Below are 16,656 nucleotides of genomic sequence, written 5' to 3' on the forward strand. Positions count from 1 at the left end.
CAAGTGATGTAAATCCACAACTTGTTTAATGCCAGTTTGAACGCTTTACATGGAAAACTTACAACTCAATACTTTTTTTTTCTCCTTCCCCCGCTCCCCACCACACGATGCTGTACACGGAACGATGCCACACGGTCACACACTGGCACACAGACCCCGGGCTGCCCCCCCCGCTCACAGACAACGCAGCTGCTGAAGGCTTTGCTCCTTTCCCTGGTTAAGGAGGGCAGCAGGAGGGCACACAGCCCCGCTCACACACTGATACCCTCAGTCCCACACAGCAGCTGAGCCCACAGCCCAACATCAACATCCACCCACAGCCCCCAACATGCTCCGGGTGGGATTGTGCCCATGGATCCACTCAGTGCTCCACCACCACGTTTAACAGTGCCAAAAATAAAGGAAGATCAATCAGGAGGCCCCTCAGGCCAACCCCAAACTGCACCCCGTGCTGCTGCTGCAAGAGCAAAGTGCTTGTGCCAACGTCGGTGTTTGAATCACAGCCCAGTGATACTGCAGGGCGGTGGGGGCTGCCAGGTGTGACTGAGCTCACACTGTGTGTGCAGGGCTGGAGGCACCGCCGCCCTATAACCTGCCTATGGGAAAGGAGCTGCCTGACACCCTATGGGGCACAGTCCATATACAGGGCCAGGAACATCCCAAGGAGCAGAGGGGACGGCACAGCGCGGTGCGGGGGAGGGCACAGCATTGGCACATGGACACGGTAAGACACAACAGGCTGCTGCAAGCAGAACAACTTCTCCTTAAATTAAAAGCAGCACACACACGTGAGTGCTTTGCAGCACATCCAGGCACACCAGCAGGCACTTCTCCTCCCATACGGCTTCAACAACAAAAGAAAACCAACAGGTCCCCTGGCATCAACGCGGAGCTTAAAAAACTAAAAGGGAAACACAAAGGGCAACAAATTCTGCCTGGCTTCAGGAAGGGAACCCCTCACCCGGCGCCGCTCCCCCCTTCCTTCCAGCCAGACGAGGCCAGGCTGCCTCTGAAATAAACCAGATCCCACGGGAGCGGTTTTGTTTCTCAAGCACATCACAACTGCTTTTGTCCTTAGGAAGGCTCCGCAGCCACCAGCCCAGCACACAGCGCCGCAGGAGCTCTGCATTCACACTGCTTCACTCTGCTTTTTAAAGCCATTCTTGTGGTTTGGGGTTTTTGTTTTTCCCCCCTTTCCCCTCTCTGTTAAATAAAGGATTGGCCCCAAACACCCCGCAGCAATTTGAAGCTGCTTGGAGCTGTTCCCTCTGAGGTGGAGCCTCTTCAGAGCCCATAGATGTTACGTTTGGAGGTGGCTGATAAACAGGCCACAACCCGGCAGCCCGGTGGGAGCCAGCACTGTGGTACCTGCTGCATTTGGAAGGAGTAAGTGGTTCTCCGGTGCAATGGGGGTCCCAGGCTCTAAACAGTGCCTTTAAATAGCAGAGAGGCCAACGCTCAGCCAGGGCATTGCCCCACAGGGGCAAGGATACTCTCATCTCTCCTAAGAGCAGACAACACAGCAGTTGGGATGGCCTTGGTCCGGTCTCAGTGGTCCATGTAAACAAGTTTTCTCCAGTACAAAAGAAAAACAAGGGTTGGAGGGCGCTGGTTTGACCTCATCTACCCGTACCCCTTCAACACAGGATGAATCCATAAACCTTTGGCAGTTCCCTCCCCCCACCCCCCCACAGCCCCAGTGAAATACTGCCCCGGCGCCGTTCTCAAGCACTGTTTAATCAGTGCCAGTGGGTCCGTCCTCCAGGCCCAGCGGCGCTCCCTCCCCTCCCGGCTGCTCTCTGGGGTCCCATGCACACCAAAGCAATGGTTCCATCCTGCTACGACAGGCCGGACTCTCCTGGGCTGCAGTACTGGGGGGTTTACCGTATCCTGGTGAAGAGGTTCAGAACGGATACGGACTCCTAAAACAAAAGGCAAAGCAGCACTAAGCACTGCAGGGCTTTCACCACAGCAGTGAGGTGTCTCAGGGCACAACATTCAAAGTCCAACACCATAAATATTCCCATGTATTTGGTTGGAGTTTTTTTCCTTCCCCCACCCCCCAGCTGATAACAAGGAGCTGTGTCAGGCAAGCGTGCCATCCCCACGTCTGTGTGCAACACTGCAGCACAGCCCCACAGCCAGAGGCAGCAGAGCTGCCCCCACAGACCCCTCATTCCTTAGTGCCACAGCACTGCTATCTACACCACACACCACAGCACTGGGCACGGCACCCAGTACCCCAGTGCCATCACTTCCAGCAATTAAGCCAGGAGCTGAAGGATAATAAAGGATGAGGCCACTGTCAGCTGACAGCATCACGTCAGCAGCTATGGATGGTGGTGGGCTCAATGTGAGTGCGGCAGTTCCGGGACAGCCTGGAGAACAACGCCTTGTCACGCTACCCTGAGTGCGCAGAGCCGACCTTTTATTGTGTCTCATGACTGCAAAGCCTTTTATATTGCAGCCAAGTTTAACTCTTAATTGCAACCATCCCTCAGTCAGCAGGGTAAGGTTAATGGACCCAGAGGTGAAGAGAGCAAACAGCCTGAATTCCTGCTGCAGCTGCACGTGCCCTTACCTTTGTGGAGCGAGTTTTACTGAAAACATTCCAGAACCGCAAAGTTTCATCTCCAGCTCCTGTCACGATGGCCTCCCCATCAGGGGACATTGCCTGCAGACAAGAGAGCAAAACCCTGAGCACCTCTCACATTCTTGAGGTTGAAAACAAACCTTGATCGGAATGCAGGAGAGATTTGACTCGCCTTCCCTGTGCCAACTATAACTGGGGCTATTCCTCCCCGGATTGCAAATGTGTGTTAAGGCAGGAAGCGTGATAGAGCTGGCAAGTGCCACTCATTAGTCACCAGGCTGGGAATCCACCTTGCAAAACAGTATCAGCAATATTTATCACCTGACAGGGCTCTGCCAAAAGTCCAGTGTAACGTAACCAGGCAGGTAGGAGATCCAGGTGGATTAACTGCAATGAGTGCTTTGATATGGAACTGGGAAGGCTGAAGGCATCGGGTTATTCCCTGCTTGCAGTTACCAACAAAACAGTGACCGAGCCTTATGGGAATGAGAAGAGATCCTGCGCTTCCCTCTGAAGAGTTCTGGCAAGCTTTGCTGCTCATTACTAAAGCCTCACATTTCCATAGCACTAAATCAAAGCGTCCCTTGCAGGCAAGGAAAGCAGACAGAGCTTTTTTCATTGCTTGCGGGGCAACACTCACATCTCTACCACGACCAGAGGCAGCTGACACTGCTCTCATCTCAGCACATGCTCAGCAGCTGCTGTGGAAACACGGCCACTGCTTACCAGGTACAGAACTCTGTATGAGTGCCCCGTGAGCTTCGCTACTTGAGTGAGTGAGGGGTATTTCCAGACGAGGATCTGGTTCTGCGAGTACCCGTGGGTGCTCACCTGAAAGCACAGAGGGAAACATGTTACGAATCCTACCAGGAGGCTGCTCAGCAGTGAGGGCTGCACAAAGGGACTCACCAGCTCGTTGGCGTGCTTCGACCAGGCCAGGTTGCACACCTGGGAGCCGGTGTCGATGCACTGCAGGGGCTGCCCTGTCAGGGTGTTCCAGAAGCGGATGCAGCGGTCAGCGGTGCCGCCACCGGAGGCGAGCAGGCCATGCTGGTGTGGAGACCAGGCGATGGCTTTGACTGCAGCCAGGTGCTCTGTGTACTGCTGCACAGGGCTCAGGCTGGAGTGGTTCCAGACGAGGAGCTGGAGGAGAGGAGGGATGTGAGCAAACCTGCGCTGCAGTCGCACGTCCGCAACGCCCACAGAGCACGATGCTGCACTGGGATTGATGAGGGTGGCTGGCAAACGTGATGGCTTCCCACAGCTCTGCCCAAGCACATGCAGCTCAGTTCTCTCAGCCCTGATGCCTGTCTCACAGAGACACTGAGCTCAGCTGAGGAGCTACCAGACCACAAAAGCCCTTGGGTTAAGCTCATAAAGCCAAAGATTTGGCATCTCTGAACATCAACTCAAAGCCCTTCATCTGCAGGGCTGTATTGTTCCAACACACAGCTAAAAACACTCCCAAATTCATCTGCAGACATCCTGAAAAGGGACTTGGTACAACCATGCTGTCACACATACACTGGATACATCCACTACCTAGCAACCCAATCCAAAGGGCTCTGAATGCTGTTTCTTTGGAACAGATGCTCCCTCCATATGTTACTCAGGGAGACACAACTCTGATACCTACCTAGGTATCAGAACTTGCATAGCTCCTAAACTCGGTTTCCCCCTGCATGCATAAACATTATTCACTGTACACTACCTAAACTAAGTCAGGAAGTACAGCTTAGCTTTATTGAACTCAAAACCGAGTCAAGCTATGGATTTGATTAGCCAAACACAGGAGCAAAATTAAATTTGCCTCTTTAATTTTATTAGAGGAAGAGGACTGAGGAGAAGCTTAGCACGATTTACAGCTGGACACAGCCCAGCAATTGAAGAAATAAAAGCCCCTCCACACTGCAGCTTAAAGGGGGGGGCTGACAGTACTTAGTGAGGATGTAGAGATGCTGAGACTCACGTGAGCAGCACTGAGCACTGTACCTTGTTGTCATTCCCCCCAGATGCCAGGAGCTGGTGGTCTGTCGACCACTTGAGCCCACAGACCTCCTGCCTGTGGCCCTGGAGCCGCCGCTCTGACTGCAGTGGGGGGGTACGGATGTCCCTCTGGAGGATCATTCGGTCTCTGCTCCCAGAAGACAGCTGGTCTGCATTCCATGCCAAGGCACCTGCGAGAGACAGAGAACAGAGGTATCAGAGCGTGTTTTGGGGGCCATGCAGGAACAGACAGAGCACAGCTACCAGACCTCTGAGAGACCAGTCCCATCTCATGAGGCAGTAAAGCACAAAGGCAGAACTCAGGAGGTACCTCACCGCCCCAAATCTCACCTCAGCATTCAGATTCAATGCCTCTGATAAAAAGAAACCAACAAAACAGTCCCTGAAATATACGGAACTGGAAATCTCAGTGTGAAGCTGCTGCCTGCAGGGCTGAAAGCGGAAGCAGGTGGCAAAGAAAAGCAGTGTTGTAACCAAACTAAAGCGCCTCGGACATGGAGGAAACACCTGCTGCAATACGCACTCAAACACCACCACACCCAGGATCAGAACACCACAATTACTAGGTGGCAACATTTTCAAGGCAGCTCAGGACACAGCGGGATATAAATATCAGTTCTGGTGCTGTTTGAGCTCCGCTATTTCTAGCAGATTCTTGTGAGGAGAAAAGTAAAAATAAAATAAAAATCCAGGAGCCCAACATGCTGGATCTTCCACCTCCCACCTCCTTACCAACTCTGGCTGTGTGTCCCTCCAGCATGGAGAGCTTTTTTCCTGCAGCTGCATCCCAGATCTGTACAAAGCCCTTGTGAGTGCCAACAGCTACCAGGGTCCCCTAGACAAACAGAAAACCACCATCAGTAAGGCTAGTAAGCATAGACAGATGTAAAACATAAGCTAGATGCCTCAACATAAGGAAAAGCCTCAAGATAAATCCCATGGGATGGAAAGCATCCAGAGCTCTTCCATCTTACATCCCTTCCCTTCTGGAGAGAGCCACGTAGCCAGAATGGAACATATTTGTTGTAGCATTTTATCGTGGAGAGCTAGAGAAGTGACCCGGCTCTTTTTCCCTCCCATCTCTCTTCCTGAATACCTTAAAGGCCACAAAATACAAGAGGTTTCTCTCTTTACCCCCTCATTTAGCAGGGACAGAGAGCAGATGGATTTGACAGCACACAGAGAATCTGGGGCAATACAGAAAAATAAACCAAAGAAGCTAAAACTGGTGAGGAAGGGCTACCCAGCTACAGTGACTGCATTTGAATTTCAGTTGTCATCATAGATAATGTTATACTGACCCGCTCTGACCAGCCCACAGATGTCACAGAGTCTCCTTCCACAGAGAGATCACACAGCCGGGTCACCTGGAAAATAAGGCACCATTAGCTTGAAAATACACCATTAACTGCCTCTCTAACAAAGGATTGGCTTGGGACAGAGCATTACAGACACTGAGCTCCTCACACAGTATGCTCCTACAGCTCTGACAAACACTGTGCCTGGAAGACACCTACAGCAATGGACACAGTGCTCTGCATTTACCTGGCTGGTGCAAGCACTCCATAGGTAAACACACGTCCCAAGGCCAACACTGAGCACGTTCAGAGAGGACCAGTCCACCAGGTTCAGGTAGAAGTCATCCTGCAGTTCTGGGGCATCCAGCACTTTGAAAGGAATCTTGGAGATCTTCCGAGTTGGTTTTCGGGGTGACCTTAGCAGCTTCTGACTGTTTATAGACATAAAAAGAACTACAGGATACCACACATCACTGCAGATTGCACAGGCGGAAGCAGCTGCTCTCGAAAGCAGATCTACATTTCTACAGAAGCAAAAAAGAGGCAGCAAAACTCCTTCCAGCAGATAAGAATGGAAGGAGTCGGGTTCTGCCTCTGTGAAGGAACTAGGCAGCAAAAAGGTAAACTGGCTACGGATGCTCAGACAACACATCCTACAGATCTAAGCAGGTTGGACACCTTCACAGATCCCTAGAGAACCTGCCTGTCTGTATTTATTACTTTCCTCAGACTTCCTAAACCAATCCAAGTGGCAATTTCAGTTGCCTTAGGAAAAAAAAACCCTAGAAAACCCAACCTTCCCTTCTTTGTGCAGAATCAGTCATACCTTTTGTTGCTGACAGGAGACAAGGAATAGGGCGAGACCTCATTGCCATCATCTGGACTGGAACGTTTTGTGCTGAGGGAATACTGCGAGAAGAAAACACACCCAGTGAGAACCTCAGCACATCTAAGAGCGAGAGGACCCCTCACAAAACAGGCACGAGTGTCTGGCTCTCTCCAGCACCCACTATCAGCTTTTCAGTCTTCTCAGTTCCTCCCTATTCTCAGTGTTCCAGATGTACACACACACGACTAATCTCCATTGAAGTCTGAGACCTTGATTTGGTCACACACAGTTTTGGAGTGGATAAAAAAAGCTTTGTTCCCTCTCATTTTCCTTGGCAGTACAGGAACAGGACGTACTCAGCTCACTACAGGTGTTTGTACTGCCTTCACAAGCTAACAAGTTTTGGTTCTTAACTATTACCTGAGTAAAGTCACAATACTAACTCCCTTTCATCAGCAGTGTCACAGAACTGTGTGCCTTGCTCCCCCGACACAGACTCATAACCTCCCTTTGTCTGAATACAAAACCAACTTACAGTGAAGAGAGACGACTTCTCTGGAGTGGAAGGCTGCAACCTCCTGTCCTCTGTCTGTGGGTCCTGCACTTTCTCAATCCCTGCTCCCAGGAGCTCGTTCTTCAGCAGGGCAGAGTAAGCAAGGCCATCTGTGAACCCAAACAGGAGCTCAGGCAGAGCGTTCTGAAGCCACAGACAGCTCTGCAGAGACTGACAGGACCACAACTGCTCAACCTGTACGCTCATGGGGTCTCTTAATAATTACTGTCACAAAGCACAAACACGCTTTTGCTTCCCAGATGCCCATCAGCAGCCTGCTGAGGTGACCTGACATTCACTCCCACAATACGTTCACTTCAGAATACATTTTTAAGGACACCAGCATGGCTTCGGCCACAAGCAACCAGGTGCCAGCATTCATGTGGCTCCTGAACTGGGCACCAAATGGAAATAAAAGCTGTAGGCCCCAGCTACAAGCAACAGAAACAAGGTCTCACCTTTGCCATTGTCTGACGTAGCATCCTTTGCTTTTCTGTTCTGACTTGGTGACTTTTCATTTTCCTGAAAGGTGAAAACATGCAGTCACCAAACAGAAACCTCTGTATGTAGAACACCCAGCAGACAGCAGGCTGCCACTGAGGGGCAGAAGATGCACGTTCAGAGCAACTCTTCAAGAGACGGTATGAGGCCGTGCTGCAGATGACATACACTGCAGTTCTAAAGAAAACACACCACGCCACTTCCTCATTCAAGGGCTTTGAGCTGTAGAAGAGGAGAGCAGAGCTTACATTTATTCTGTGGAAGTTGATGCTCCAGTTGGCCCCAGCTCTCGAGGGAATGAATCTGTCTCCATGTTTACTAGGAGATGACATTGGAGAATTGGAAGGGGTGAGGGTTCTTCTCATCTCTGCTACCTAAAGAATGAGAGACATGAAGGAACAAGCACTGGTCTCAGTAAGGGGTCTGAAAAACATCAAAGAGGTCACATCAAAGCTAAATATGCCTTAATAGACGGGCAAGGCACTTGCTTATCCCAGCTCAGGAACTCACACCTGCTCACAGCCCAACAACACACAGGTTCCCATGCCTTTCAAAGCTCGAGAGAGAGGAAACAAAGCAGAGCTTAACACCCAGGCTAAGGTCACTGGGCACAGGCATTTGTACTTACACAAGGCATTGTGTTCTCATTCTGTATGTTGATTTGGCGCAGGAGACGTCTCTCATAATCCTGGTCCATGCTGGAAGGATCAGGGTTGGGGAGTTCAGCAGTCTTGGGGATTTATGCTCATGAAGTCCAATCAGTAATTAGTCTGCTGCAACACACAGGGGAAGAAAATCAACCCCAAATATTACGACTCCTCACACAGAAGTTGAGGACCGAGCACCCAGCCTCTCCTTTGGCACTTCCCATGTATCTCCCATATGGTCTTTTCAGAGGCAGCCACCAGACTGAGCAGTGATCAGCTTCCACCAAAGAAAGCCATCCACCAGGAATGGCATCACAGCCAGAGAACACCATCCCCTCCATGCAGGCCAGAGCCCAGCCTGCAGTTCAGTCTGGAGGTGACAAATACTTGATGCTCTGCCACACACTGCACCTCCAGCTGCACTCTGAGATGAGCTCTGAGACTTCACAGAGCCCCAGATCAGCTCCCAGCACTGACCCAAGGGCTTTGTGTCTGCTTTGGCCCTTAACAGATGGCAGGGGGACTCTGACTAGCACAGCACGGCACAGCAGAGCTCATCTGAAACACCTTGGGCAGAGCCATGGATGAAGCGTGAGGAGCAAAGAGCCCCACACACAGTGTGGACCTGCACGTGCCAGGTAACACCTCCAGGAAACCAGGGGACAACGGCACCTTTGGAGGAACCTTTGTGAAAAATAAACAGCCTCACACACCTACAGGCTCCTGGGCACAATTCCACAGCCCAGAGGACTTTCACCCCACAAAACTCCCTTTGATGCACGACTTCCTTTGAGAAGTGCCGTTCTCACCACCTCCCCCATGTGAGCAATGCTCAGATGTCACCACCACCTGCAGGACAGACGTTCACCTCAACCCTCCTCTCCACAGCTGGAAGGAAAGGAGGGAAGCCAACACTGCCACGTTGTGCTCCCAAGACGAGCACTTCCAGCTGCTCAGCTCCTGACCTGAACGTGCCCAAAGCTGAACTGCAGAGCTCAGACTAACAGGAGAGCAAACCCTCCTCGGTGCTGCACACGGAGCCACATCCCCAGCCGAGGGGTTCCCAGGCTTCCACCCCAGCTTTTATTCACTTAAGAGAATTGCAGGTTTGCTCCTCTCCCTTGGCAGATCACGTTTTTCATTCCGCACACATCTCACTGCAGATTACAGCAGCGGGGCTGATCCGAGCAGACACCACAATCACGAACGCAGCGGGGGACCTCTCAAAAGCAGCATCACCATTAAACCCCTTTTTATCGCCTGCAGGCAGCAGTTATGTCTCCCTTTCACCTTTTAACCGCGCTGCTTCATAAAGATGAGAGCCACGCCTGCTCCAGGGAAGCCAAAAACAGTACAAAGTCTGCACGCAGCACAGGAAGCCACGGGCTGGGAAACACAGAGGGCGTCAGGATGCAACGCACTGCGGGGTCATGGCTGTGTCAGCCCTCGCCCCTGGGTCACCAGGCAGCTCCAAACCTCATTAGCAGGAAGGATCCTACCAGGTTCACCTGTTATGAAGGCAAAACAAACAACAGAGGCCATAGGAAAAAACAAAACACTCTCTGCTTTTAGAGATGCACTAATTAACAAAGGTGCTTTGAGAGTGTTTGTGCAGCTCTGCCTTTCCTGGCTGCGGTATGGATCAGGTTTGGCCTTGGTGTCGTGCTGAGGGTGGGGTTTATCCGTGCCAAGTGTCCGAGATAAACAGAACTTGAGGAAGCAAGAGAGAAAGCTCACCATGTACATTCAATAGCATTTCACAGGGCTCTTTATTAAGCAGTTTCTATGCTCTGCCCTGCTGCGTGTCACACCAGGGGGAGGCAGAAGGAAAACACGTTGCCTCCTCAAGGCCCTGTACCCTCTGATGTGCAGCACTTACAACCCATAGGCAGCCTGCAGATTGTTTGCTACCGCAGCTCTTAACTCTGGGCATTCAGTTTCATTTCTAAATGAAAACAAAACACATTCACCTGCTTATCTCCCCTTCTGCCTCATAACAAAGTTACAAGCAGCTGTTAAGAGCACCCAGCTCCAGATAAAAGCTCTGCTTTACCGAAAGCCTTATTGTGACTCAGGGCTCTAAAAGCCAAGATTAAAAATTTACCAGCAGCTCCATCCATGAGACCCACTGACAACAGGCAACTCAAAGTGCTGCCGAGCTACTGGAAATGCAGCAGTGCCCCCTGCTTAATTCACTAAAACGGGGCCAAAGGATTCAGAAAATACAGCAACTTGAGTCGACAGCCCCGGAATATTCTGCTCCTGCATGAAATAATAGCAATAAAAAGAGATCAGTCTTTATTATGAAGTGTTGTTGGCAGCAGGGGAACAGCTCTGTGAGGAACCCTGGGCACAGAACACCAGGCTAACATCATTAAGCACCCTAACTCAATAAGGCTGAGCACTATGTGAGCGCTATGTGAGCACTGTGCCTTCAGGAGAGCCATAAATCACAGGAAATCCAGCCGAGCAATAAAGCCCACGGCAGCCCTGATGGATGACTCTGCTCTGACAGCTGCCTCTCCCTCTTCCCACATGCAGGAGATGCTTTTAAGACCTCAGCCCTGTAATTCACCCGACATACGAATTATTTCCCCTTTGGAAAGCATCAACTCATTAAAAAATAATAACAAAGGGCACAAAGCGTCGCTCGGTTCCCTCAGAACTAAAAGCTGCCACAGGAGCAGCAGCACAGCCCCGGCTTTGGCTGCACAAACACACACAGCTCCCGACCGCAGCTTCTATTCCTGCCTTATAGATCTCACACAGCACAACCTCAGCCGCCATCCACCACCGTGATACGACGGAGGGAGCTGCCTCCATCAGCACAGCCGCCCTTTGGGGCTGGCCCAGAACACAGGGGACAGATGGACCGTCCGTTACCGAGCGAACCCGCCGAGGTCAGCACCGAGCACTGAGTTCTACGGGCAGAGCCTCAAACCGCCAACGGTTCTGCAGCTCCGTGACCACGGTGGAGCCCCAGGATGATCTTTATGCTCCCACTATGAGGCTCAGCCTCAACCCGCCACGTTTGGGCCGCACAGGATGGACACAGCGCTGCCAACGGGCCCGAGGACCCACAGAACATGGGGCACCACAACACGGGGCAGGCCCGGCCCGGCCCCGCCCCACTAGGCCCGGCCCCCCCAGCGCCCACATCTCCGGGGAAACCGGCGGCCACAATCAGCTCCAGGGCCCGCCCCGCTCGGACCGAGCTCCCCAGAGCCGCCATACGGTCCCAGGCCCGTCCAGCAGCCCCCTCCGCCGTCCTACCTGCCCGCCGGGCCCAGCCCCGCTCCGCCTGTCACCGGCGCCGGCCTCAGATCTCTCGCAATATGGCGGCCGCTGCCGGCCGGAAGTCCCGCCCCTCCGCGCGGGGCCCCGGGAGACTTCCGGTCTGCAGCGGCCGCCATATTGCGAGAGATCTGAGGCCGGCGCCATACAGGAAGTGCCTACGGGCGTTGTCATGGCAACGGTGCGGCCTACTCCGCTCCGTGAGGCCTCGGCGGGGTTCGGGCCCGGCCCGTCCCTCGTTGTCCCTCCTCGGGGCAGCGTTTACACCGAGCACAAATAAACCGCAGCTAAAGAGCCTCGATCGTTCGGGTTTGAAAATGCGGGAGCGGCTGCTGCTGCTGCTGTGCGCGTTGGCGAGGCGGAGGGGAATGGCAGGACGGTGGGACGGGCCGCAGCGCCGGGCCTGGCTCCGGTATTACTACAGCCAACGGCAGAAACGGCTGATGACGGTGAGGGGACGCGGAAATGGGGACGGGGACACAAAGGACGGGGGGTGTAGGGGAAATGAGGGTGATGGAAAATAGGACGTGGTCAGTGGGGTTGCACAAAGTACAGAGGAAGCAGAGGATGTAGGAACGTGAAGGAGAGGGAACATGAAGGACGTCGGTGTTGCAGAAATGTGGGGAACAGAGACACAGTGTGATAAAGGGAGAAAGATGGGGAACACAAAGGGTGAAGAACAGGAAGGACACAGAGGGCAGACATCACAGGAACTCAAGGGATGGGGACAGGAGGGGCACAAAGCTCAGGTTCATGAGGCTTCCTGGTAATTTGGCCCCTGTGCAGCAGGTCCTGGAGCTCAGGGCCATTGGGCATCCCTTCATCGTGTGCTGCCCTGAGCCTGCTTTGTCCTCAGGGGGCACAATAATGTGGGCTGAGGGGGAATTAGTGCTGGGGAGCAGCTGTCTCATGGCCCCGTGTTCTCCTGCAGCTCCTGATCGCTCGCCGGAGGAGAACCAGCTGCTACTTCTATCCCCGCGCCTGGCCCAGCCTGAGGGGCGCAGACTGGTGGGAGCGGGTGGTCCTGAAGGAATTTGGCCCCCAGGACTGGTTGGAGAAGTTCCGCATGACCCGGGAGACCTTCTTCTACGTCTGCAACCGCCTGCGGCCGGGGCTGGCCCCGCACAGCGCCCACTTCCACCCCACGCTGCCCCTGGAGAAGCGGGTGGCCGTGGCCCTGTGGCATTTGGCCTCTAACGTGGAGTACCAGACTCTCAGCCCGCTGTTTGGCGTCGGGCCCTCCACGGTGCAGACGTGTGTGCGGGAGGTGAGCTACGCCGTGGTGCTGCTGCTCAAACCCCTCTACCTCCGTCTGCCCGACGAGAAGGAGCTGGAGAACATGGTGCGCATCTTCCGCACCCGCTGGGGCTTCCCACACTGCATCGGCGCCCTGGACAGCCTGCACATCCCCATCAACCCCCCCCCGCGCCTCAGCGCTGACTACTGCAACGGGCAGGGCTGGCACTCCATCCTCACTCAGGCCACCGTGGACGGGCTGGGCCAGTTCTGGGACGTCTCCACGGCTTTTCCGGGCAGCATGGAGAACAGCGCCGTGCTGGAGAGCTCCAGCCTCTGGGTGCTGGCCAAGGAGGGCCGGCTGTGCCCCAACCCGCCCAAGGACTTCATGGGCAAGGCGCAGAAGTACGTGCTGCTGGGTGACGCCACGTACCCCCTGCGGGACTGGATCCTCAAGCCCTACCGGGAGGACGGGAGCCTCACCCGGCGGCAGCTGCGCTTCAACTACCGGCTCAAGCGGGCGCACAGCGTGATCGAGAACGCGTTCCTGCGCCTCAAGGCGCGCTGGCAGATCCTGCTCAAGTGCGACGACTGCAGCCTGGAGCTGCTGCCCACCCTGGTCCTGGCCTGTTGCGTCCTGCACAACGTGTGCGAGGCCCACGACAACCCGTTCAACCAGGACTGGCTGGAGGGCGCCGAGCCCACCGAGCTGCCCAGGCCGTGCCAGCCCGCGCCCACAGCCATGGAGGACGGGAGGGCTGAGCAAGTGCGAGAGCTGATGTGTCAGTACTTTGAGAGCTGCGGGGACGGCTGAGGGCCATGGGGGGACACACCGGGCTCCTCCCTGTGCCCCGTGGGTCGGGGCCGATGCTCGGTCCGTGTTGGTTCTGTTGGATGCAGCTCCCGGCTGGGCCGTGCTGGATGTGATTAATGTGATGGTGTGTCAATAAAGCAGGTTTGACATGGACGGGGCTGTCGGGTCATCCCACTGCGAGCTGATGGAGGGGTTCAGTGGGGCTGACAGTGCTCAGCACCACCAGCACCGAGCCGTGAGCCCGTGGGTACCGGGAGGTGCTGGGGATCCCATGGGATCACAGCCGCCATGTGGTGCCGCCATGGGGCAGCTCTGGGGCCCATAGCAGCGATGGGGGCAGCCACAGCCCCCTGTGCTCACTACGCATGCGCCGCCGCTGCCCTCGTTCCCCGCCCGCTCCCACTTCCGCCGGTCCCACCGCCCGAAACCGGAAGAGCGGTGGCCGGAAGTTCCGGTGCGGTCACGTGCGGAGCATCATGGCGGCTCATGGTGAGTGCTGGTACAGGCGGTTCCGGGTCCGGCGCTGTTTAGGGCCCGGCTCGTGTCGGGCCGCTTCGCGCCGGTTCCGGCCCGGTTGAGGTCCCGGTCCCATCGGGGATCCCGTCCGGCCGGTTCCGCTTCCACCCCGTCCCGTGGGGCCGAGGCCCATCACCGCACCGGGCCGGACCGGCTGTGGGGCCCATCACGGCGCCGGGCCCACTCGGATCCGTTCTTTACCCAGGAGCGTGAGCGGCGAACCGGGACCGGGAGCTCCACCATGGTGACGGACGAGGAGGTGGCCGCCATCGGCCGCACGTTGCTGGATGCGGCCCAGCCGCTGCCCGCCCGGTTCCGCGCCCTGTTCACCCTCCGGAACCTGGGCGGCCCCGCCGCCATCTCGTGCATCGCGCGGGGCTTCACCGACAGCTCCGCGCTGCTCAAACACGAGCTGGCGTTTTGTCTGGGCCAGATGCGGGACCGAACCGCCATCCCCGCCCTGATCCGTGTGCTCAGGGACCGGCAGCAGGAGCCCATGGTGCGGCACGAGGCGGGTGAGCACGGCACGGACGGACGGACACAGACACGGAACCACAAACCCGGCCCGACCGGTTGTTCCGGCCTCGCTCCCCGCGTTGCCGTGGGGGTGGTTTGTGGGCTGCAGGACTCGCTGTGCTCCACTGACCGGGGAGCTGATGGCGGCCCGGCTGTGTCAGCACTAATGGGGCGGCAGGAGCAGGAGGTGACCGTCCCGCTGTACTCAGCATTGGGGCCTTTTTCAGCCCAGGCCATTTTAGGATCCAATGATTGTGGGTTGGGGCTCTCACAGTGCTCAGTGTGGGGGAGGGCGGACACTGAGACACCCCCCCCTGCTGCCATGTCTCCTCAGGTGAAGCTTTGGGTGCCATTGGGGATCCCGAGGTGCTGGACGTCCTGAGGTGTTACTCGGAGGATCCCGTGGTGGAGGTGAGGCTGTCGGGGCGGCAGTGCCACGGGGTGACACCAGGGGCTGGAGCCACAGCTGATATCGCAGCTCAGCTGCTCACGGAGCCCTGTGCAATACCTCCACACCGCGTCCCATCCCCACAGGTGGCAGAGACGTGCCAGCTGGCTGTACAGAGGCTGCAGTGGCTGCAGGAGCACGGGGAGGAGCCGGGCAGCAGCCCCTACTGCTCGGTGGATCCTGCTCCCCCCGCTGAGGAGACGGACGTGGCCACGCTGCGCACGATGCTCCTGGATGAGTCGCGGCCGCTGTTCGATCGTTACCGGGCCATGTTTGCCCTGCGGAACCTGGGGGGCCGCGATGCTGTGCTGGCACTGGCTGATGGTAAGGGCCGACCTGCGGCTGTCTGCTCGCTGTGGGTCTGTGTGGGTTAAGCCACGATTGGGTTTCCCAAACCCAGAGCTGTGTGGCTGCTTGCTCTGCTGTTTCTCAGCTGCCTGCCCCCCTGCTCACAAAGCACTCGGTGCTCTCTGGTGCCTCACAGCCCCCTCCCCTCACTGTGGGGTTTGCTGGTCTGTCAGCCCTATGGCTTCCTCTACCCCACAGCGTTTGGATGTGGGGCTCAGCTCACGTTTGGGGCACTCACTGTCACCTCCTCCCCCAGGGCTCCGTGCTGGCAGCGCTCTGTTCCGCCACGAGATCGGTTACGTGCTGGGCCAGATGCAGGACGAGGCGTGTGTCCCGCAGCTGACTGCGGCACTGAGCAGCCGTGCTGAGAACCCCATGGTGCGGCACGAGTGCGCCGAGGCGCTGGGCTCCATCGCACGGCCGTCCTGCCTGGACACCCTGCGAACCTTCGCACGGGACGAGGAGCGGGTGGTGCGGGAAAGCTGCGAGGTGGCTCTGGACATGTACGAGTACGAGAACAGCCCCCAGTTCCAGTACGCTGACGGGCTGTGCAGGCTGCAGGCCTGAGCCCAGCTGTGCAGGCTGCCTCCTTTCCCCAGGTTTGCTTTCCCTGTTCGCCTCCATCAGCGTGGATCCGTGGTGGAGGCGGAACCGGCTTTGCTCCCTGGCACAATTACAGCCGCCTTCTGCATCCAAATCCAGGCTGAGCTGCTACTTGCTCCCCATTTCCTGGATCTGCGCCGTTCCCCGCCTGCAGCCTGGCTCCGGGTTGGGGTGGGTGGGCTCGTGCTGCGTGTCGGAGCCCATCGTGGTGCTTCGCTTCCCCCACCTGAACTCTGCTGGAGGGGTCGGGGTTGGCTCCGGGCAGCGGCTCCGCTGGGTTGGAGCTGTGAGATGCCTCGAAATCGCCCTCGGTGCTGGTGCGGAACCGGCTTCATCTTCATCTGTGCAGCTGCTGCAGGATCTCTGTGGGTTTGGCCTCCTGTCGGGGCAGGCTGGCGCTGTGCTCACAGCAGCCTTTGCCCTGGGATGGGGTTTGTTTCATGGCTCAGCTCA

At 56.1% G+C, this 16,656-nt stretch overlaps 3 protein-coding genes across 3 annotated transcripts; 2 read left to right on the plus strand and 1 right to left on the minus strand.

The window, feature by feature from the left end:
* Positions 1-4: 4 nt before the first annotated feature.
* FZR1 (fizzy and cell division cycle 20 related 1) lies at positions 5-11,792 on the minus strand. The gene is made up of 14 exons (XM_015886560.1): positions 11,702-11,792; positions 8,410-8,551; positions 8,030-8,155; positions 7,739-7,802; positions 7,263-7,390; positions 6,725-6,807; positions 6,146-6,329; positions 5,902-5,967; positions 5,333-5,435; positions 4,586-4,770; positions 3,503-3,736; positions 3,320-3,424; positions 2,582-2,674; positions 5-1,922 (listed from the first exon to the last, which is right to left on the minus strand). The coding sequence occupies exons 2-14, from the start codon at positions 8,476-8,478 to the stop codon at positions 1,881-1,883; spliced, it is 1,482 nt and encodes a 493-aa protein (XP_015742046.1). The 5' UTR covers positions 8,479-8,551; positions 11,702-11,792; the 3' UTR covers positions 5-1,880.
* On the plus strand, positions 11,742-13,925 carry LOC107325557 (protein ANTAGONIST OF LIKE HETEROCHROMATIN PROTEIN 1-like). Its single transcript, XM_015886556.1, has 2 exons — positions 11,742-12,171; positions 12,654-13,925. Exons 1-2 carry the CDS (start codon positions 11,764-11,766, stop codon positions 13,770-13,772), a joined length of 1,527 nt encoding a protein of 508 aa, XP_015742042.1. The 5' UTR covers positions 11,742-11,763; the 3' UTR covers positions 13,773-13,925.
* Positions 13,926-14,153: 228 nt separating this feature from the next.
* On the plus strand, positions 14,154-16,297 carry DOHH (deoxyhypusine hydroxylase). Its single transcript, XM_015886565.2, has 5 exons — positions 14,154-14,261; positions 14,494-14,803; positions 15,139-15,215; positions 15,339-15,576; positions 15,857-16,297. The coding sequence occupies exons 1-5, from the start codon at positions 14,259-14,261 to the stop codon at positions 16,165-16,167; spliced, it is 939 nt and encodes a 312-aa protein (XP_015742051.1). The 5' UTR covers positions 14,154-14,258; the 3' UTR covers positions 16,168-16,297.
* Positions 16,298-16,656: the final 359 nt, after the last annotated feature.

Source organism: Coturnix japonica, chromosome 28 (genome assembly GCF_001577835.2).
Source record: "Coturnix japonica isolate 7356 chromosome 28, Coturnix japonica 2.1, whole genome shotgun sequence".
Taxonomy (NCBI): domain Eukaryota; kingdom Metazoa; phylum Chordata; class Aves; order Galliformes; family Phasianidae; genus Coturnix; species Coturnix japonica.